Source organism: Palaemon carinicauda, chromosome 2, assembly GCF_036898095.1.
Source record: "Palaemon carinicauda isolate YSFRI2023 chromosome 2, ASM3689809v2, whole genome shotgun sequence".
Taxonomy (NCBI): domain Eukaryota; kingdom Metazoa; phylum Arthropoda; class Malacostraca; order Decapoda; family Palaemonidae; genus Palaemon; species Palaemon carinicauda.
In genome coordinates this window covers 32653184-32676875 of record NC_090726.1, presented here as the reverse complement: position 1 = coordinate 32676875, position 23692 = coordinate 32653184, and the positions used below count along the sequence as shown (strand labels likewise).

General features: G+C 39.7%; 1 protein-coding gene across 2 annotated transcripts in view; it reads right to left on the bottom strand.

Moving 5' to 3' along the window:
- Nmdmc (NAD-dependent methylenetetrahydrofolate dehydrogenase) overlaps positions 1–23692 on the bottom strand; it is a 140676-nt gene that overhangs the window by 24084 nt on the left and 92900 nt on the right. For both annotated transcript variants that reach the window (XM_068354466.1, XM_068354461.1), the window contains exons 2-5: positions 21579–21763; positions 18363–18472; positions 10184–10278; positions 8004–8074 (exon numbers count right to left, since the gene is read on the bottom strand). In XM_068354466.1, the coding sequence (XP_068210567.1) occupies positions 8004–8074; positions 10184–10278; positions 18363–18472; positions 21579–21763 (461 nt within the window). The remainder of the gene's footprint in view (positions 1–8003; positions 8075–10183; positions 10279–18362; positions 18473–21578; positions 21764–23692) is intronic.

Below are 23692 nucleotides of genomic sequence, written 5' to 3'. Positions count from 1 at the left end.
CGTCCATGTAGGAAGATAAGGCAGGGTGCCCAAGCTCCTTCAACACATGGCTGACAGAAGGTGCACAGCCCTTGACCCAAGAGGAGATGTGGCATGGGGCTGAGACACAGGGTCATGGCTCTTAGTCCCTGGGACCATAGCACAGATTCACTGTTCCAGACCCTTGGGAGTGTGGCACAGTGCCACAGCACAGCCCCTGCCCCATGCACTAGCCCTAAGGGGGAAGAAGCACTTGGCCAAGACTCAAGAACCACTTGGGTGCCGACCATCCCCTACGAAAGAGTTGGTGTGGCTCCTACCGACTATGACTGGCCTTCCTGGACTTCTACGAAGAATTAAAATAAAAAATCAAAGAGGAATTGGAAGAATAACAGAAGTGTTTTAATTCTTTCATTCTACCTTGTTTTGAGTATTGTTCTCCTGTTTGGTCTTCAGCTGCTGATTCTCATCTTACTTTGTTGGACAGAAACTTACGGTCTATTAAATTTCTTATTCCTGATCTAGATATTAATCTCTGGCACCGTCGTTCAATTAGTTCATTATGCATGTTGCATAAGATTTTTCATAACTCTGACCATCCTTTACATTCAGATCTCCCTGGACAATTCTATCCTGTTCGTAATACTAGGCAGGCAGTTAATTCTAATAGCCAGGCCTTCTCCATCACGAGACTCAATACTACGCAGTACTCTAGAAGTTTTATTCCAGCTGTTACCAAGTTGTGGAATGATCTTCCTAATCGGGTGGTTGAATCAGTAGAACTTCAAAAGTTCAAAGTTGGAGCAAATGCTTATTTGTTGACCAGGCGGACATGAGTCTTTTTATAGTTTATTTATGACATTTTTTTTTTTGATGCTGTTAATAGTTTATATATGACATGTCTGTTTTGACGTTGTTACTATTTTTAGAATGATTTATTGTTAATTTGTTCTCTTCATTTATTTATTTCCTTATTTCCTTTCCTCACTGGGCTATTTTTCCCTGTTGGAGCCCCTGGGCTTATAGCATCTTGCTTTTCCAACTAGGGTTGTAGCTTGGATAGTAATAATAATAATAATAATAAATGCAAGTTTCTCCCTTTCACCAACCCTTACCTCAGGCTCTGCAAGCAGAGGAGTTAAAGTCTGAGTAACTATTGATGACAAAGCTCCCCTAGAGGAGAAACCACACTGGTTGCTGCAACAAAAACCACAACACTAGGGAACATTATCAAATAGGAAGTGGTAGACACACTCACTGGGGCTTGCCTCAAAGACATACGGGCTGAGATCACAGGCACAGGTTAGGGGGGAGCCACAGGCCCTAATCAAAAGCAACAGAAACGAGGGTGATAGGCGCTGCAGTGACACACTTAGGAAGCACTGCATACAGGGATCACCACTCGGGTCAATGATCTGGAATCACTAGTGTCACCATTGGGGTCCCTAGAACTGGGGACTGAAGTAGTCTTAGCTTACCGCTCTTTAAAAAAAGACATCGAGGGCCTACCTGCAAGACTTAAAGAAGGCTTGCCACTTGTTGCCAGTGGTATCCCAGAGAGAGCTTCCATGGATAACCTCAAACTCCACTAAACCTGAAAAAATCCCCACTGTAGATTAAATTCTTCCTGTTCCTTAAGCATACTTCTTGGGTCTAAGCCAGGGGTATAAATGCAGAAGCTTCGGTGAAGAGAGAACTCGTAGAGGAGAGCACAATGCTAACAGCTCCAAAAATTTATGGGCTTGCCAAGAATAAAACTGGTAAAGATTTAGCCCTCACTCTGTACCAAAGGAGTAAACGTAACACTTATTCTCATAAGTAGATAACTGCTGCACTATAATTGTTCAGTGGTCACTTTCCACTTGGTAAGAGTAGAAGAGACTCTCTAGCTATGGTAGGCAGCTCTTATAGGATAATGACAGTCCAAAATCAAATCATTGCTTTCTAGTCTTGGGCAGTGCCATAGCCTCTGTACCCTGGTCTACCACTATCTTAGGTTAGAGTTCCCTTGCTTGAGGGTGCACCGAGGCACACTATTTCATCCGTTTACTTATTTCCTTTCCCCACTGGGCTATTTTCTCAGATGCAGCCTTTGGGTTTATACCATCCTGATTTTGAAACTAGGGCTGTAGTTAAGATAGTAGTAATAATAATAATAATAATGATGATATATAAAAGCAATCCTGTTTAGTTCTTTTTTCATAAAAGCTGCAGATTTCTTAAGCTTTTAAGTTATCTCTTATTTTCCACAAGTTAGCAAGAGGAGGTTCTTTTCACACTCGGAGAATTGGTAATATTACTCCATTATGTAAATGTGTTTGTGGTAGCTCAAGTCCTGCTGATTACCACCCAATTTCCATAACTCCCATATTATTTAAAATTTATTAGTATCTTTTGACAAAGCATCTAAATAGGTTTGCTGACGGTAATCATCTGTTCCCTAGTTTGCAATTTGGCTTTCGTAAAGGCCTTGGAACATATGATACAATTCTTAAATATCCAATACTGTACAAAAAACACCTTAATTGTGGACAGGAAGTTTGTAAGATTGGCCTTAATTTCAGTGCTCCCTCTGAACGAATTAATCATGAGGCCCTTGTTTTCAAACTCAAACAGTTGGGAGCGGGAGATCTTTTCCTAGCATCATTACTGAATTTTCAAGTAATAGATTGCAAAGAGTTGTTGTTGATGGGTACCATGGTGAGTATAGAAATGTGACATCGGATGCTCCTCAGAGTAGTGTTTTTGGCCCATTACTTTTCATACTATATGCACAGGATATGTGGTTTGGTCTAGAAAACAAGCTTGTTGCATATGCAGATGATGCTACTCTCTTTGTATCAATTCCACCTCCTGAATATAAATCTGGGGTTGCTGAATCCTTTAATACAGATCTTGTTCAAATTAGTGCATGGTGCAAATTATGAAGAATGAAGTTGAACCCTAACATGACTCAAAGTATGACTGTAACAAGGTCAATGTCAGTGGCTCTTCAATATCCGAATCTCAGCATTGATATCTTTTCTAACTGCATGACTTTGAAATTTTAGGTGATTCTTGAAAGCAAATTTACTTTTGAGAAACATTCAGTCTGTCTCTTCTTCAATTGCACAAAAATTTGGCTTATTGAGTCTTTTAAGAATTTCGGTGATCAATCTTTTCTCCTTTGTTTTCAGTATTGCTCTCATGTCTGGTTTTCAGCTGCTGAACCTAATCTCAATTTGTTGGACAGAAACTTACGGTATATTAAATTTCTTATTCCTGATCTAGATATTAATCTCTGGCACTGTTGTTCAGTTAGTTCATTTTGCATGTTGCAAAAGACTTTTCATAATTCTAACCATCCTTTGCATTTAGATAATCCTGGACAGTACCATACTGTTCATAATACTAGGTATGCAGTTAATTCTAACAGTCATACCTTCTCCATCATAAGGCTCAATTTTACACAGTATTATAGAAGATTTAATCCAGCTGTGACCAAGTTGTGGAATGATATTCCTAATTAGGTAGTTGAAATGGTGGAACTTCAAAAGTTCAAACTTGCAGAGAATTTTATGTTGACCAGGCTGACATGTCTCTATTTTTAGCTTATATATGAAAGATCTATTTCAAAGTTGTTACTGTTCTTAAAATATTTGATTTTAATTGTTCATTGCTTCTCTTGTAGTTTATCTACTCCCTCGTTTCCTTTCCTCACAAGGTAATTTTTCCTTGTTTGGAGCCCTTGGCCTTATAACATCTTTCTTTTCCAACAAGGTTGTAGCTTAGCTAATAATAACAATAATAATAATAATAATAGTAATAATAATAATAATAATAATAATAATGATAATAATCACCATTCAAAATAAAGGTATAAGAAAAAGATTAAACAGACATGAATAAGATGCAACAGTACGTACGTACTTGTTGCAGCCCAAGGCAAAAGAGAAGTCTTCAACAGGCAGGTGGGTAGGGTTACTCACACACACGCACCACCCATCGTTAACTACCTCATTAATAAAATAAATGGTTGTTCTAGCTCCGATGAAGACATTCCCTATAATAAAGGACAAAAGCTCTGTACTGCATATGCGCAAGAACAAATTTCTCTTGTTCTCAATAAGGTGGGTGATAAAAGGTGGTGCTGGAGACCAACATCAACAAAAACAGTCAAGATAGTGGAAAACACAAAGCACACCAGAGCCCAAGGCACTTGAATGTTACAATCATAACAATCATCTGAAGAGCAGGCTGCAACCAAAGAGGAAACAGCAGAAAAATTAACCAAAACAAATGGTGACCTTGTCAGTGGCACTTTCAACATCATAGATGGCAAATTTCTAAGAGATTGCAAAGAAACAAAACATTCAAAAAACAGTTGCAGCCAAAAGCTTCATCAATTATTGAAGACTTGTCATTTTGACACTGGGAAGAATGGCACTTACCTCACACTGTAACAGGGAGTAACATGTGATGGAAATACTTATAAAAGTTACATAAATAAAATTAATAAAACATCTGGAACAATTTCATGAGCACTTTACGGCAATAATAGAAATAAAAAAATAGTAACCAAACAGCTCTATACTCTACTTCTTAAATTGTAAGTTTTGATAAAATAATGAATAAATATTACGGAAGGTTAATTACGTATAGTTAAACCTTGATTAGAAAAAATAATAAATGCAAATACATATTTGGCATAAAAATAACAAAAGGATAATAAAAAAAAATATTCCCATTAAGTCTCTACAGTGTTATTGTAAATACTGCACCTTTTACTGAAAATAATAATAAATACACCAAAAATATTAACGGAAAGAATATTGAGACCATTGAGCTCACTAGCCATTACTACAAAATTACTCAAGATGATGAATAAGGACATGAATATCACTAAGAATCCCATAATGAATACTTGATAATAACCACTAAAGGGATATCTAGAAGAGTGAAAAATGTTAAATAGAATATATTCAACTCTTTTAGGAAGGGAAAATACTAACACACAATGCTAACAGTCTCTCTCCTAGTTAAGACACTGGTATACAAGAGTCCCTATTTGTTGATGATTTTGCAATTTATTGTAGTAGATCATCTGCACTACAAGCATGCTAAAAGCTTCAAATTACTATAAATGCTGCTTCTGCATGGGCAAATTCTTGGGGATTCATATTCTCTCCTCAGAAGACTTAGCTATTCGTTTTATTTGCACCCATAAAAGAAGAGAGATCCCCACCCTTTTCTTAAATGATTGTATTTTGCCATATGAGGATAATGTAAAGTTTCTTGGGGGTAATTTTTGACAAGAAAATAACCTTTGGTCCCCATTTAAATGAATATCCATCAGGGTTAAAAAGTCACTGAACATCTTTAAAGTTGTATCACATTTTGATTGGTGGTGCTGATAGAACAACTTTCCTTAGAATTTATACATCTTAGTGTCTGAGCAAATTATACTGTGTGTGTCAAATTTATGGGTCAGATACAAAGACTTTACTTGAAAAACTTATGTTGTTCACGACGTGGGGCTCCGCATCTGCACTGGTGTATACAGAACATTTCCCATTGATATCTGTATGTGGATTCTGGCATGCCTCCCCTTTCCATCAGCAAAGAGGAATTGAATTTGAGGTTTTTAGCTAGGTCCTTTGTTATAAGAAACAACCCTAACAGTAAATATGTTAGGGCTCCTTTAGATCAAGCTCCTAACAGATCTAGAGTGCCCAAGCCTTTAGAAGTACAGCTGAAAAATGATGACAGAAAAGTAGGTTTGTTAACAGCACAGATAGCAGAGGTAGGATATTCTCAGTTTCCCCATTGGTGTAATAAACCTGTTAGTATTTTTTAAGGCAGGAATGAAAAATACCTTAGCCATAAAGGTAATGAAAAGAGTGTTTTTAAAATGGTAATCAAAAGTTTTTATAAAATTTTTACGAATTCCAATAGCGTTTTACTCTCAATTAAACAAATTATGCCAGTCGATAATCTATTACAAGAGATGCAGGACTGGTTAGTAATTCTACTGTCTAGAAAGAATATCAGTGCTCACTTCTGTTGGGTCCTTGCCCAAGTTGGGCTGGATGGGAATGAATGAATAGATAAGACAGCTAAGGAAGCTTCAGGGCTACTTAACCCATTCCCCATAAGTATTCCTTACAAAGACCTTAAAAGTAAGATGCATATTCATTGTAAGAATAAATAGCAGGCTCGATGGTCTGAACTGACCACCAATACAAAATTGAAACAAATCCACCCTTCGTTGGATAAATAGCCATCTTGTAATTCTACAAGTAGGAAGGATAACAATATTTTAACTACACTATGTATTGGCCATACAAATGTAACAAACAATTATTTAATGAAGAGTGTGGAAGGGAGACAAGCCCCTCTTTGTAATGCCTGTCAAGTGACAATGGATATTAAAAGTATTTTAGTCGACTGTCCTCTTTTTTACCTTCAGAGGAGGACACACATACTCCAGGACAAACCTTTAAGAAATATACTGGGGGAAAAATTGTAATATCCTGTACTTGAAAAATTTTGTAAAAAGTATTGGGTTATATTATCATTATTATTTTATTATTGTTATTATTACTCACTAAACTACAACCCATATTGGTAAAGTAGGATGCTATAAGCCCAAATACTCCAACAGGGAAAATAGCCCAGTGACAAAAGCAAACTAGGAAATAAACTACAAGGTATGTTTAAGAATAACAACATTAAAATATATCTTTCATATATCAACTATAAAAACTTTAAAACAATAAGAGGAAGAGAAATAAGATAAAATAGTATACCCGAGTGTACCCTCAAGCAAGAGAACTCTACCCCAATACAGTGGAAGACCATGGTACAAGGGCTATGGCACTACTCAAAACTAGAGAACAATGGTTTGATTTTGGAGTGTCCTTCTCCTAGAAGAGCTGCTTACCATAGCTAAAGAGTCTCGTCTACCCTTACCAAGAGGAAAGTAGCCACTGAACTTTTACAGTGCAGAAGTTAACCCTTTAAGAGAGAAGAATTGTTTGGTAATCTGTGTTGTAAGGTGTATGAGGACGGAGGAGAATGTGTATAGAATAGGCTAGACTATTCGGTGTATGTGTAGGCAAAGGAAAAATGAGCCATAACCAGAGAGAGGGATCCAATGTAATACTGTCTGGCCAGTCAAAGGACCCAATAACTCTCTAGCGGTAGTATCACAAGCTTTAATTAATTTTCTTTACTTATTTAATCTTTTTAATCCCTTCTTATTTCACACTTAGATGTTATTGTATGAAAGTAGTATGATTGGTTTTCTAGGTTAAAAGGATACCAAATTGTGTGAGTGTACGAGTATGGTTGATTAATTTGTATTATATACCGTAGTGCTGAATGGCCTTTGATGCTCCAGTGTTTGGCCTGAGCCCTAAATCTATTTTCAACCAATCAATCATTAAGTCATATGTGTACACTTCAAACAGTAAGACGTAAAACCAGCACACAAAAGCTAAAGTAATAAATTTTTAAACTGAAAGTAACTGAACTTCTTTGCATTGATGAACTTGAAAAATAAAATAAACAATCACACAAACTTTCTGAAACTTCCTTTGATCAGATGAAAAAACCTTATGATGTTTGATTACTTTTACTATTCTTATCACTTAACAGAAGAGAAATTCATAAAAAGTAATAAGGAAAGAATAAATAAAATATAAAGTAAAATGAAAAAAGCAAACAATAATTACCAGTAAAAAGTTAGGATTCCCAGAGAACTGTTAAAAACTTATCAAGAGTGATTTACTTAATCAAAGTGGTTTGAAGAGATATATATGTATATGTGCACCAACCTACATGTACCCATTGATCTTTTTTCTTCTGCAATGGAGTGATAAGTCAGAGCTTTTGTGTGATGCATGAAATAGGCTATGTAGCAGTAACAGGTTTGTTGTGAAACAACTGAATAATCAAATAAAACAACTCTTCCGTAGCAAAGAACTCTCAAGACTTTAAAGGAGCACAAATTCAACCCATGCACTTCACCATAATACACTCACCATACCGTCTTATCAATTCCATGACCCCTAAAGGAGTGCATGGCCCAAAACACTCCATATCTAAACAAAACCTGCAACAGAATCACCACACCAAAATATCATTAGTAGTACACAATCATCTATATAAAATACAGTAGTCTTATCTTTTCAAAAGCAAAATACACAGCAGACTGAGGTCAATTCTGTTTTATTTCCCTGCTGCAAATGGGCTAAATAGTGCAAGGTATTATGGTATATCATGTAACATGACAAAATAATTTATTGCACACACACAACATGAGATTTCTTAGTCAATCAATTACATATACATTTAGGAAAAAGGAATAACAATTCAAACACTATACCTATTAATACACTTTCAGTAAGTGAATAATCCAAGTGACCACAGTCACTGCAGCAAAGCAATGTTAATGTAACCTTGAAAAATAACTTTGAATAGATTAATTCCCTTAGATGCTAAAATTTTTTACCCAAAGCAAAAACCTTTAACAACATTAACAGCTTCCTTTTAGCCTATATAAAAAAGGTTCCTCTACGGTGCATCACCCAATTCACATTCAATGCACTACAGTACTCTATATTAACCCTTTTCCCCCCCGGCTATTTGGAAATTTCCAACCCTTAACCCCCAGGGGGTTATTTTTTTCCCAGCACATTTTGCAGTATATTTTTTTAAAAATTGCTCAAACAGCCTTAATTTTTGTCATAGAGAGGTCAGGTTGGTCTCATTCTCTTGGAAAATGCCTGAATTTTCTCAAAAAAATTCTCAAAAATATGAAAAAAAAATTTCTTATAGCATTTTTTTGCAAGGACGTACCGGTACGTCCATGGGGGTAAAGGGATGGCTTTTGTGAAACGTACCAGTACGTCCTTTGGGGGTAAAAGGGTTAACAGCTTCATTTTAGCCTATATAAAAAAGTTTCCTCTAAGGTGCATCAACCAATTCACATTCAATGCACTACAGTACTCTATATTAAATGCGCACTTCCAGTACACATTCTACTCTTTATTAAGAGACTGTCTTAATTTTTTCCTACCTCTAAACATGATGAATGGTACATTTTTACCATCGTCCATTCTCTCTACCCCATCTGGAAACTTTCACATTCGTCTTCTCACCATTAATAACCATATAGTATTTCTATTCTATCGTATGGTATCTTCTCGTATTTCGCCCTTCTAGAGTAACTCACACGATGTACTTTGTCATTAGGTCATTCCAAAATCTTCCCTCTCATTTCTTTCATAAATATTCGCACATCATTTCCATAAAGGAGAATTGTTATACGAGTCCCTTTTCTCAATATACATTATCCCAATATTTACTCCTCAATGAATCAACTGCTTCCATACTAGCTGCTCCATCTACCTAGTTTCCTTGTAGTCTCACTAACTTATCCTTATCAGATTCACTTACACAATTTTCTTCTTACATTCTTTCAACAGCTTGTAGTTTCTCTATGCTATTGCCATTAATTGCTTTCGATACAGTATAATAAAACTGCACATGCTTAAATATAATGATCTAAAAAAAAGGGGACAAGATTACCCCCAACTAACTTGATTAAAGCATATACTATACACTGATTCAGCAAATATGTATTAAATGAATAAGTTATAAAATATTTTTAACATACTGTACTAATTCTTTTAAAACAGAGCACTATCACCAATAAAAAACTTCTTTTAAGTTAATGTGAACTTTAATTTGAATCTTAAATTCTGATAACTGCATATAGCTACAGTATACTGTATATAAATTTCCTTCAAAAGAATTAATAACATTAAATAATTATTCCCTGGTAATACAGTAGAAATCTGGATATTTTTATAGGGAGGGAGTTATCATACACAATACACAACACTTTTCACATCACTGCCCCCATAAATAAGAATTAATAATAATAATAAAAAGATTAAACATATTTTGCCTACCAAATGTTTTTTAATACGGTCTAATAACACTTTTTTACAACCATCCCACTCATCACTGAATCACTATGAAATGAGAGCTTTCCTCAACTGTCTATTGTATTTATCAAGTCAAGCAACAGACCCTGACTACAGTTTTACAACATAAAATTATTTCTTTCCTTTCAATTAGTAATGAATAACAATACGATTAACAATTGCATTTTACTATAGTCATAAGAAAATTCATTTTCAGTGTAAAAACTTACTTGCCAATATTGGTTATATGGAAGCCATCAACATCCTTTTCAGGGATAACAGAGTTGCAAATTATCTTCTCCTCCATATGAGGTGGCACAGGCAACTGGAATCATTCCAGAGATTACAATAAAGAATAGGCACAAAAAATTGAACCCATATGATATACAGTAATACTGTAATAATATTATTGTCATTATTACTGGCTAAGCTACAACCCTGTTGTAAAATTGGAATGCTACAAGCCCTAAGGGCCTTAGAGGGAAAGTAGCCCAGTGAGGAATGGAATTAAGGAAATAAACAAACTACAGTATGTATGAGAAGTAATAAATATAAAATATTTTAAGGTCCTCAACTATATTGAAATAGATGTCATAAATTAAAAACAAAGGAAAAATGTTATTTTGATAATAAAATAAATTTTTGAATATACTTACCCGGTGATTATATAAGCTGCAGCTCTGCTGCTCGACAGGAAACTCTACGTAAAAAATCCGCCAGCGATCGCTATGCAGGTAGGGGGTGTACTTCAACAGCGCCATCTGTCGTGCAGGTACTCAGTACTCATTGTAAACAAAGAACTCAATTTTCTCCTCGGTCCACTGCGTCTCTATTGGGGAGGAAGGGAGGGTCCTTTAATATATAATCACCGGGTAAGTATATTCAAAAATTTATTTTATTATCAAAATAACATTTTTCAATATTTAACTTAGCCGGTGATTATATAAGCTGATTCACACCCAGGGGGGTGGGTAGAGACCAGCAATAAATGTTTACATTAATATGAGCTAAGGATTTTTTATTTCATTTTAGAAGTTATCAAAATCACAAAAATAAAATAAATAAGTACCTGGTAAGGAAGTCGACTTGAACAATTACTCTGCCTTTTTAAGTACGTCTTCCTTACGGAGCCTCGCGATCCTCTTAGGATGCTGAGCGACCCCTAGGATCTGAAGTATGAAGGGTTGCAACCCATACCACAGGACCTCATCAAAACCTCTAATCTAGGCGCTTCTCAAGAAAAGAATTTGACCACCCGCCAAATCAACCAGGATGCGAAAGGCTTCTTAGCCTTCCGGACAACCCAAAAACAACAATAAAAACATTTCAAGAGAAAGATTAAAAAGGTTATGGAATTAGGGGATTGTAGTGGTTGAGCCCTCACCCACTACTGCACTCGCTGCTACGAATGGTCCCAGGGTGTAGCAGTTCTCGTAAAGAGACTGGACATCTTTAAGATAAAAAGACGCGAACACTGACTTGCTTTTCCAATAGGTTGCGTCCATTATACTTTGCAGAGATCTATTTTGTTTAAAGGCCACTGAAGTTGCGACAGCTCTAACTTCATGTGTCCTTACCTTCAGCAAAGCTTGGTCTTCCTCACTCAGATGGGAATGAGCTTCTCGTATTAACAGTCTGATAAAATAGGATAAAGCATTCTTTGACATAGGCAAAGATGGTTTCTTAACTGAACACCATAAAGCTTCTGACTGTCCTCGTAAAGGTTTAGTTCGTCTTAAATAGAACTTAAGAGCTCTCACAGGGCATAAGACTCTTTCTAGTTCATTTCCAACCATATTTGATAGGCTTGGAATATCGAACGATTTCGGCCAAGGACGAGAAGGTAGCTCGTTTTTGGCTAGAAAACCAAGTTGTAAAGAACATGTAGCCGTTTCAGATGAAAATCCGATGTTCCTGCTGAAGGCGTGAATCTCACTGACTCTTTTAGCTGTGGCTAAGCAAACCAGGAAAAGTGTCTTTAAAGTGAGATCTTTAAAGGAGGCTGATTGTAGCGGCTCGAACCTTTCTGACATGAGGAATCTTAGTACCACGTCTAAATTCCAACCAGGTGTAGCCAAACGACGCTCCTTCGTGGTCTCAAAAGACTTAAGGAGGTCCTGTAGATCTTTGTTGTTGGAAAGATCTAAGCCTCTGTGACGGAAGACTGATGCCAACATGCTTCTGTAACCATTGATAGTGGGAGCTGAAAGAGATCTTTCTTTCCTCAGGTATAAAAGGAAGTCAGCTATTTGAGTTACAGAGGTACTGGTCGAGGATACTGATACTGACTTGCACCAGTTTCGGAAGACTTCCCACTTCGATTGGTAGACTCTAAGGGTGGATGTCCTCCTTGCTCTAGCAATCGCCCTGGCTGCCTCCTTCGAAAAGCCTCTAGCTCTCGAGAGTCTTTCGATAGTCTGAAGGCAGTCAGACGAAGAGCGTGGAGGCCTTGGTGTACCTTCTTTACGTGTGGCTGACGTAGAAGGTCCACCCTTAGAGGAAGAGTTCTGGGAACGTTCACTAGCCATCGAAGTACCTCGGTGAACCATTCTCTCGCGGGCCAGAGGGGAGCAACTAACGTCAACCTTGTCCCTTCGTGAGAGGCGAACTTCTGCAGTACCTTGTTGACAATCTTGAACGGGGGGAATGCATATAGGTCTAGATGCGACCAATCTAGGTGAAAGGCATCTATATGAACTGCTGCTGGGTCCGGGATTGGTGAGCAATATATTGGGAGCCTCTTGGTCATCGAGGTTGCGAAGAGATCTATGGTAGGCTGGCCCCATGTGGCCCACAGTCTCTTGCACACATCCTTGTGTAGGGTCCATTCTGTTGGAATGATTTGTCCCTTCCGACTGAGGCAATCTGCCATGACATTCAAGTTGCCTTGGATGAACCTCGTTACTAGTGAAATGTTTAGATCTTTTGACCAGGTGAGGAGGTCCCTTGCGATCTCGTACAACGTCATAGAGTGGGTCCCTCCTTGCTTGGAGATGTACGCCAAAGCCGTGGTGTTGTCCGAGTTCACCTCCACCACTTTGCCTTGAAGGAGAGACTTGAAGCTTTTCAAGGCCAGATGAACTGCCAGTAGCTCCTTGCAGTTGATATGCATTGTCCTTTGACTCGAGTTCCAAGTTCCCGAGCATTCCCGACCGTCTAATGTCGCGCCCCAGCCCGTGTCCGATGCGTCCGAGAAGAGAACGTGGTTGGGAGTCTGAATAGCCAGGGGCAGACCCTCTCTGAGGCTGATACTGTCCTTCCACCAAGTCAGGGAAGACTTCATCTTCTCGGAAATGGGGATCGAGACCGCTTCTAGCGTCTTGTCCTTTTTCCAGTGAACAGCTAGGTGATATTGAAGAGGACGGAGGTGTAGTCTTCCTAACGATATGAACTGTTCCAGGGATGATAGCGTCCCTATCAGACTCATCCACTGCCTGACTGAACATCGTTCCTTCTTCAGCATGTTCTGGATGCATAACTGGGCTTGACTTGTTCTGGGGGCCGACAGAAAAGCCCGAAAAGCTAGACTGTGAATCTCCATCCCTAAATACACAATAGTTTGGGATGGGACCACTTGAGACTTTTCCATATTGACCAGGAGACCCAATTCCTTGGTCAGATCTAGAGTCCACTTTAGATCCTTCAGACAGCGACGACTGGAAGAAGCTCTTAGAAGCCAGTCGTCCAAATAGAGGGAGGCTCTGATGTCCGCTAAATGAAGGAATTTGGCTACATTCCTCATCAGCCTCGTAAACACAAGAGGAGCTGTGCTTAGGCCAAAGCACAGGGCTTGAAACTGGTAGACAACCTTTTCGTAAACGAATCTCAGAAAAGGTTGGGAGTCTGGGTGGATGGGGACGTGAAAGTATGCGTCCCTTAGGTCTAAAGAGACCATCCAGTCTTCCTTCCTGACCGCTGCTAGAACAGACTTTGTCGTCTCCATGGAGAACGTCTGCTTTGTGACAAAGACATTCAGCGCACTGACGTCTAGCACCGGCCTCCACCCTCCTGTCTTCTTTGGCACTAAGAAGAGACGGTTGTAGAAGCCCGGGGTTTGATGGTCCAGGACTTTGACTACCGCTCCCTTTTCTAGTAAGAGAGACACCTCCTGTTTCAATGCTCGTCTCTTGTCTTCCTCTCTGTACCTGGGAGAGAGATCGATGGGAGACGTTGCTAGAGGGGGTTTTCGTACAAACGGGATCTTGTAACCCTCTCTGAGCAACTTCACAGATTGTGCATCTGCGCCTCTCTTCTCCCAGGTCTGCCAGAAGTTCTTGAGTCTGGCTCCCACTGCTGTCTGAAGAAGCTGGCAGTCAGACTCTGCCTTTAAAGGACTTGGTTCCTTTCTTCTTCCCACGTCTCCCTTCGGCACGAGCACCTCCTCTGCTGGAGGCTCTGCCACGAAAGGGCGGAATAAATCTGGACGCTGGAGTGTCCATCCTTGGTCTTGACAAGGTAGGCAAAGGGGTGGCTTTGCGGGCAGAGGACGCAACCAGGTCATGGGTGTCCTTCTGTATCAAAGAAGCAGCAATCTCCTTAATCAAGTCCTCTGGAAAAAGGCACTTAGAGAGAGGAGCAAACAGAAGTTCTGATCTTTGACACGGTGTCACTCCAGCTGACAGGAAAGAGCAAAGGTTCTCACGCTTCTTGAGGACTCCGGATACGAACGATGCCGCAAGCTCACTAGATCCGTCACGTATGGCCTTGTCCATGCAGGACATGATGAGCAAGGAAGATTCCTTCTCAGTCGGGGAGATCTTCCTGCTCAAAGCTCCCAGACACCAGTCCAAAAAGTTGAAGACCTCGAAGGCTCTAAATACTCCTTTCAACAGATGGTCTAGGTCCGAAGGTGACCAGCATATCTTAGAGCGTCTCATGGCTAGCCTGCGGGGAGAGTCTACAAGACTTGAGAAGTCGCCCTGGGCAGAGGCAGGAACTCCCAAGCCGAGAACTTCTCCCGTGGCATACCAGACGCTCGATCTGGAAGAGAGTTTAGCAGGGGGAAACGTAAAGGCTGTCTTCCCTAGACTCTTTTTGGACTGCATCCAATCTCCTAAAACTCGTAAAGCTCTCTTGGACGAGCGTGCGAGGACGAGTCTAGTAAAGGCAGGCGAGGATGACTGCGTACCTAAAGCAAACTCTGACGGAGGAGAGCGCGGAGCCACAGACACAAACTGGTCCGGAAACATCTCTTTGAACAGAGCAAGAACTTTTCTAAAGTCCAAAGAGGGTTGCGTGGACTTGGGCTCGTCAAGGTCCGAATGTGGTTCATCAACGTGTGCCGCATCGTCATCATCAGAGAGTCCATCATCCGAGAATTGAGGAGGAAGCGGCAATGGAGTAGGTATCGGCTGGTCAGCTGAGTCCGGTCGCACGGGTACACGCGTGACTGAACCGGACGCAACGTCATGGAACTGTTGCCCAGTCTGTGAGCTGGCAACAACCATAGCAGCGCGGGGACGCACAGCGTCTACTCCAGACTGTCTAGTCTGATGTGGGCGAGCAGAGGCAACCACACTGGGTTGCGGAGGTTGACGCACCGCGTCAAAACAAAACAACTCTGACGGTTGTTGTACCTCGCGAACGTCAACGGAAGGTTCCGTGCGTCGCTGAACGTCAACATGCGGCTGGCAGGGTACACTGGAACGCATGGGTGGCGGGACTCTCTCAGCTGGAGTGCGCAAGAAGGTCGCCTCAGCGTCCACAGGACGCACAACCGTGGTTGGTTGTAGGCAAGAGGTTGGTGCAGCAGCAACCTTCTCCGCACGAAAGTCCTGCATCAGAGACGTTAATTGGTACTGCATGGTCTGCAGCAAAGACCACTTAGGGTCTGCAGGAGCAGGTGCGGCGACAGACGGTGTAACTGCCTGAGGCGGTACCGCTTTGCCTCTCTTAGGAGGTGAGCAGTCATCGGAAGACTGCAGCGAGTCCGAACTGACCCAGTGGCTACAACTGGGCCGTTGGACTTGCGCGGAAGGGACCGACTTGCGCTTAAGAGGTCGTGAGACCTTGGTCCATGGTTTCTTACGAGAAACCTCTTCCGCAGACGAGGAATAAATGGGCTCTCTCGTCTTTGTGTGGGTGGGGCGATCTTGGGTAGATACGCCCGAAACCACGGAGGGAACGTCTGTTCGCTGATTAAAGCCTCTCGAACCCATTGGTCGTACGACATTGCTTCTCCCCTGGACTTGGGAGCTTGCAAGAGGTCCCGGACTAGGAGGACGACAGGCACGAACAGACGAACCCTCAAGCGCAACACTATCCACAACACTATCCACAACACTATCACTCACTTTATCACTTCCCACTGCACTCTTACACTTCAGCTCCTTGACGTCCGCCATGAGCTGGTTACGGTCACTAGCCAGGGACTCAACTCTCTCACCCAGAGCTTGGATGGCACGCATCATGTCAGCCATCGAAGGTTCCTGAGTGCCAGAAGGGGGATCAGGAGCAACCACTACAGGGGAAGGAATAGGTTGTGGGGCATGAGGAGAGGAAAAATCAACAGAACGAGATGAACTTCTCCTGACTCTATGTCTCTCTGGCCTACGTGTATATTTCTGGAATTCGATAAAATCGAATTCCGAAAGCCCAACGCATTCCTCACATCGATCTTCCAATTGACAGGTTTTATCCCGACAATTGGAACAAACGGTGTGAGGATCGATAGAGGCCTTCGGAAGATGCCTTGAACAGTCCCTAGCATTACACTTCCTGAATTTTGGGACTTGAGAAGGGTCAGCCATTTTGAATTGGTCAAAGGGGAATTCAAAAACTATCCAAAGTCATCAACAAATAATCCGATATCAAAAAAAGAATGCAAGGATTTATTGAAGAGAAAGCCTGCACAGCGAAAGCTCAAAACTAGAAACGTGTACTTCACCAAATAGTTGTGAAAACAAATCCAGTTAGCAACAGCGAATTAGTAGGTCTTGCCGGTAGCACGACAGAGAGAAAATTGAGTTCTTTGTTTACAATGAGTACTGAGTACCTGCACGACAGATGGCGCTGTTGAAGTACACCCCCTACCTGCATAGCGATCGCTGGCGGATTTTTTACGTAGAGTTTTCTGTCGAGCAGCAGAGCTGCAGCTTATATAATCACCGGCTAAGTTAAATATTGAAAAATACTTTTTAGGTCTATGTCTCCATAAGCATCAAAGTCCATCAAGTGTGCTTGAATTTCACACAATCAAAAAGCTAAACTAGTTAGTTTAGCCTCAGGAAAACAGGAATGGGGAAGATTGAATTTCTCATTTCTATTTTTACTGTCAAACATGGTACTGTACAGTAAAATAATTGACTGGTACCTAGATCTCACCACGGCCTTAAATGAATTAATTTTGATATTAAATTTATTTTATACAAACCAGATGTTCATATTGGTACGTCATTTGACTGCTGCTAGGTCTCATTCCCAAGAAAGATTTCTATAAAAGTTATTTGTGAGATTCTGTAACCAAACTTAAAACTGGGAATATTACATTTTTGGTCAAAAGGCAATTTGAAACACTTTCCAAAAAAAAACAATTAGGGACGTTACCTCTAATATCTGTAGTGGTATCCAAATAAGGCTCTGGTATTTAAAGTGTTTTAATTTTTTGGGAGGATCAGTTCTAATCTTTAATCAAGGTGATGCTATGTACCATAACTTAGAAGAGGCTCAGAACCTTATGCAATGAGTAGCTCAATTCTTTATAATTAATATGACTGAAGTTTTGATGTAGAGAAGTTCAGGTCTGTTGCGGTAGAAAACAAAAATACAGGAACTGAGCTTCTTTGATAATCGGGTCCCACTGGACCTTGTTAATATGTGAACCAGGAACTGAGTGAGCGTGAGGTTTTATTCTTGCAGGAAGGATTAGTTTGTGGGAGCAATGCAAAACAGCTAGCTATATATATTATCTGTTAAATACATAATGAATAGGACAATAAGAATATATCATGTACTTCTAACCCATAACCTCCACTGACAGCCGATATAAATTCTAATTGTACATACCCAAACTTAGAGATGATCTGTTTCTGGTAATAATAATAATAATAATAATAATAATAATCATAATAATAATAATCGTAATAATAATAATAATAATGCAGAGTTATTAATAATAATAAATTAATAATAATAATAATAATAATAATAATGATAATAATAATAATAATAATAATAATACAGAATGATGATAATAATTATAACAACTATATAAATAATAATACCTAAAAATTTATCATTACAATAATAATAATAATAATAATAATAATGTATCTAAAATATGTCACATTCAACATTCATATGCTTTTGAGCTCATAACTCCATACTGACAGCAAGATTTTTTTTTATTACACAGTAGTTATCAAACACAGGACACTGATGTCCATTTTGCAATTTTGTTACTCATCTCACCTGCACTAAGATCCCATCAATATCTGGGTCCACATTAAGTTCATTGACTAGTGAAAGTAATGTTGATTGACTGGTATCCTCCGGAAGATGGTGAATTGTACTTTGCATACCTTGAGAGAAATACACCATTACAAAATTAAAACAAATACTCACTTGTTACATCATTTTAAGGCTTCTAATACACTGTATTTTCAAAGTATCACAAATTTCAAAGTAACTTGTATTTTTCCTAACTCTAAAAACCTGCGACCTTTAACAGGAATAAGAGACTTTAATAAAGATGGAGATGGGTGTTAAACTTTTACAAAATCAACAATGTTTGTCTATTGAGTGGGAAGTAGGCTACATCCACCCAAAAGGTAGAGAAAAACTCACTTTGACCTTTAACCTTTAACCTAGGACTTCTGGTTTGGTTAAGGCGGGCAGCATAGCTTAAAGGACTCAGGTTTGTATAGTTAAGGATAATACAAATTGCTTAAAAAATTTGTAATCTGTTCCTAAACTTGATACAATATATCAAGCTTTAATAGAAGACTCATCCTTTCAAGGGCAGAAGTCCCCTATAACCAATATAGCCGGTTAACTAACCCCGGAAATGCCAATGTACTTGGTTCTGTATGGCACCGAGAGTCAAGACTCCAACCAGCTTCCAAACTACCTCAGCATGAAGATGTTGCAGGTGTTAGGCTAGGTCACTACCAGAAACGGAGCCAGCCACTGAAAAATCTATATGAAGTCCAAATGTATGGCATTAAGGGAAATGGGTGGGCATACATTCCATTCATCCTCCCCCTTGTACAGGAGAATGGGGGGAACATACTTCAATACAAACCAAAATGTATTGAAAAGTTACTCGGTTGCGTAGTTTACTTGCATCTAGTGTCTGGCTTAGCAACATAACAGCACAATTGCTGCACCTCAAGGGAGAGAAGGAAGAAAGGAAAAATGCCCAGACATCTCAGACAAGATGTTCCTTACCTGTGCTTAAGGGATGACTGACTAAGCAACCTTCTAAGAAAATACCACTTTCACACCACTTATTATTACTATTATTATTATTACTTGCTAAGCTACAACCCTAGTTGGAAAAGAAGGATGCAATAAGCCCAGGGGCTCCAAGAGGGAAAATAGCCCAGTGAGGAAAGGAAACAAAGGAAACAAAGGAAAAATAGAATATTTTAAGAACAGTACCAACATTAAAATAAATATCTATATAAACCATAAAAACTTTAATAAAACAAGAGGAAAAGAAATAACATAGAACAGTGTGCCCAAGTGTACCCTCAAGCAAGAGAACTTTAAGCCAAGACAGTGGAAGACCATGGTACACAGGCTATGGCACTACCCAAGACTAGAGAACAATGGTTTGATTTTGGAGTGTCCTTCTTCTAGAAGAGCTGCTTACCATAGCTAAAGTCTCTTCTACCCTTACCAAGAGGAAAGCGGCCACTGAACAATTACAGTGCAGTAACCCCATGGGTGAAGAAGAATTGTTTAGTAATTTCAGTGTTGTTAGGTGTATGTGGACAGAGGAGAATAAGTAAAGATTAGGCCAGACTATTCGATGTGCGTGTAGGCAAAGGGAAAATGAATTGTAACCAGAGAGAAGGATACAATGTAGTACTGTCTGATATGTCAAAGTATCTCAACGGGTGGCTAGTGCCCTGGCCAACCTACATCCTCACCAGTAGTCGTTGTCCTTGTTTTTGCAAGAGATCTAGCACTCGTAGAAGAAGAGGGAGTTCCTGTACCTTGTACTGAAGCACCTTCATGTTAGAAGTCAGGTTTGGTATAGCATTGCTACTCCCACAAAACCATGCAGAAGAATTGGTTGTCTTATAAGACTGCTCGATTGGTCCTGTGTTTTGAAAACTTCTTCCTCGGAAAGAATCATGTCTAAAGGGTCGGCTACATGGAAAGGATATACTTTACAAACAATAGCAGCATGTAATGATATCATCCCTGCTCTCTCCAGAGAGAGAGAGAACTTGCATGAATTGAGAAAAGAAGAAGTATGCCACTTCATCCCAACCGGCAGTGTATATGCTCAATTCACACGGGAGTTGTGAGTACACTATTGATGTTTCTTCTTGCACTAGGAAAACTCTTATCTGTGACACTTCCCAGCATGAGACCAGGCACAGGTAAAAGGTGAGTGAACACCCATACCATGTACTCAGACACCTAGTGTTGTTTGTGGAGATACTTCTTCCCATTATGGGACAACTATCGGTACTCGCTCAAAAACAGAGGTTCAGGTACAGTATCTCCAACAAGGAGAGAAATGATAGGAGTCACCCGTATGCAACTCCTCTTGATCGGTCTTTCTGGGCTTCTTTGAAGACGTCTTCTACTTGTTCTACTAAAAGTTACCCTGAAGAATAATGAGGATAAGGCAGGGGAGAAGGAAGAAATTAAAGTTTGTCCCCCCCCACCATCATGCAGGCCAATGACAACACTCTCATTAACTATAACACAGGCTAATGACAACTATCAAGAACTACGATGTAGGCCAATGACACTCACAAGGAAAGAGACCACAACAGCACAACCACTTGACACATCCTTAGTGCCTTACTGAATTAGCAGACACTCAAAGAAAGATAGGCAGCGCCCTTCCTCTTAACACTCAGCAGTTGGAGAACTCTTCTTCCGAAGGAAGCACCAGCAATGTCTAAGGAAAACCAACTTCTTTAGATTTCCATTGTCATCATCACTGTAAGGCCAAACACAAGAGGAATACAACAGCAACAGGCATGCGGACGAACAGGAAAAAGTATACGGGATAGTGGCAGGTAGCATAGAAAATTATCACACAATTACACAATATCCCTCAAAGACAACTGTCTGCAAGAGTATTCATTCAGTTTGAAAGAAAATGAAAAGATAAAACCAACTAGATGAGAATGCTGAAAAGTATGTCTGTTCTGTACGGTGGCCAAAGTCAAAGTGAGGTTTGCTTTACCCACCTAACAGACAACCTTGTTAAAAGTTCAACAGCTATTTCCAGCTTTGCTAAACTCATACATTTTGGACTCCTATAAAAGGTCAATGGTTTGTATTCTATTTAGAAACAAATTACAGTACTAATTTATAACTAAAGAACTGTATTTGACTTACTAAAACTAATGAAACAGAGTATATGGCAATCATAAAGTTACCTATACATATACTGTACTGTACTGTTTAACTAGAAGGTATGACAAACAATCTTACCAATCTTTTCAGCTGCCTTCATCTTGTTTTTAACATAACTTCCTGATGCCGGATCTCCACCAACACGTACCAAGACTAAGTGGGGAGCTCTTCTACCACTTGTTACCATGCTCTGAACCTCTGCTGATAATTCTTCATATATCTCCCCTGCAACCTTTTTTCCATCTATGAGCTCAGCTCTCAGTCTGAAAAAACAGAATTTAATAGTGAAACTTATTATTTTTCTGCTCACCTGATGTTCATACTGCATCTTTCTTGAAGCTTAACCTATATCTATGTTAACCCAAAAAATAATTTCCTGTTTTCTTTCCTTTCAATAGGCTTAGGCCTGTATAGGGCATTGAAAAAATTCAGCGGTGAATCTCATTAACCTCAACTTGGGTACACCGGTACCTGCTTTAGTCTCTGTCAATTTTGACTGTGTTAGATCAACTACACATTACCTGCAGTGTAACTTAGGTTATTAGTGTTTAAAAGGGATGCCTTCTCCTTTATTTGTTAATAATTACTGCATACCTTATTCAAGGACTTATTTTGGGGCAATAATTATCCTTATTCTCTTTTTGTCCATGCCAGGGGCAGTATTGCGATTTAGAGAATCCTTGAGTTTCGTGCCAGGCCAGAATTGATTTAGATTATTGTTGTAAAGAATGCGAGTCTTACTATTCCTCTTAAGGAAAGTATGTTCACTGGTTGATGTTAAAATTAAAATTCCTAATGAAAGAAGATCACAACTATTGAAATTAATTTGTATTTTTCCAAACTATACAAACATGAGTCCTTTAATAGGAGTATGACTCTAGTAAAGCTGGAAAGGCCTTTTTACTTGTAACAAGGTGAACATAGTTGCCTGTGGCATGGAGCACTCCTCACTTCAACCTTTAACTTAGGACTTGCATGGTGGTTAAGGAGAGTTGTATAGCTTAAAGGACTCAGTTTTGTAAACAGTTGTTAGGAAAAATACAAATAATGCAACCTATCTTCCTTTAATAAGAAACTCATTCTTAGGAGGAAGGATGTCCTTACAACTAAACTGGCTAGTTACTAGCACGTGAAACACCAATAGTACCCTTTAGTCCTGAGGAGGAGTGAAAGTGATGAATCCTATCAACCTCGTACCTTCCTGAGCATGAAGATGCCAAAGGTGTTATGCTAGGTCCCTACCACAAGAATGACAGATGGTCCCAAAAGAATCCAAACCTAAAAAGATATCTACAGTAGTCTGATTGTATGCTCATCATGAGAAATGGGAATGACATTCTATCTCTCCTTCCGGACTCGTCGTAATCATTACCCTAGAGGAGATACAACTTGTTCAGTAAGGGAACTAGGTTTGCAACACAACTTGTTGAGTAGTTACAGCGGGACCAAAGATTATCCTGAGACTTGTGGGTAAGCTTATGTTGGTAATGAGCAGCAAAGGTTGTCTGTCATGCCAGACTCCTACCTTTCGTACTAGTGTTACTGACAGGTTCTTCCTGAAGGTTAGGGTACATCTGATATATGTTCTCAAACCAAGATAGCACTTCCGGAATCTCACTGGATCAACATGACTTAAGGTGCATTGGTCAAAAGAAGCAATATTATTGGATATCTTTATCTTTACCTTTTCGGAACAGGAAAGTGTCTTTGGTGTTCCACAAGGGGAGCTGAGATCTCTAAGACCTGTCATCATATCTTCCCAGGATAGAGGAGAGAGTTATTCAGTACCAACTAACCTGAGATTGAAGTTGTACCAGGTTAGAAGCTGGCTCTTGGCCAGACTTTGGACAAAGAAGAGGAAAGCCTTCCTCCTTTGAGAATGACTCATGACATACGAAATATTATAAGGTACACTCATCGTAATGCCAAGACTGAGGCTCATGAGTAGTTCAGGGGTCAAATCCTAACTGATGTCTGGTTAGGGGTACAGGAGGGTCTCCTTGAGAGACCTGAGGACTTGAGCAACATCCCTAAGGGCCTCGAGTTCCTAGAGAGGAAAGGCCATTTGAAGCTACTCGATTCCAGTCTGATCCTTCGTAGAGGGAAATAGTCCCAAGCTCTTCAGTCTAAATGCTACCTAAAGGCCGACTGGCAGCATTTTACCATGCCAACAGAAGAGCTTCCTTGGCAAT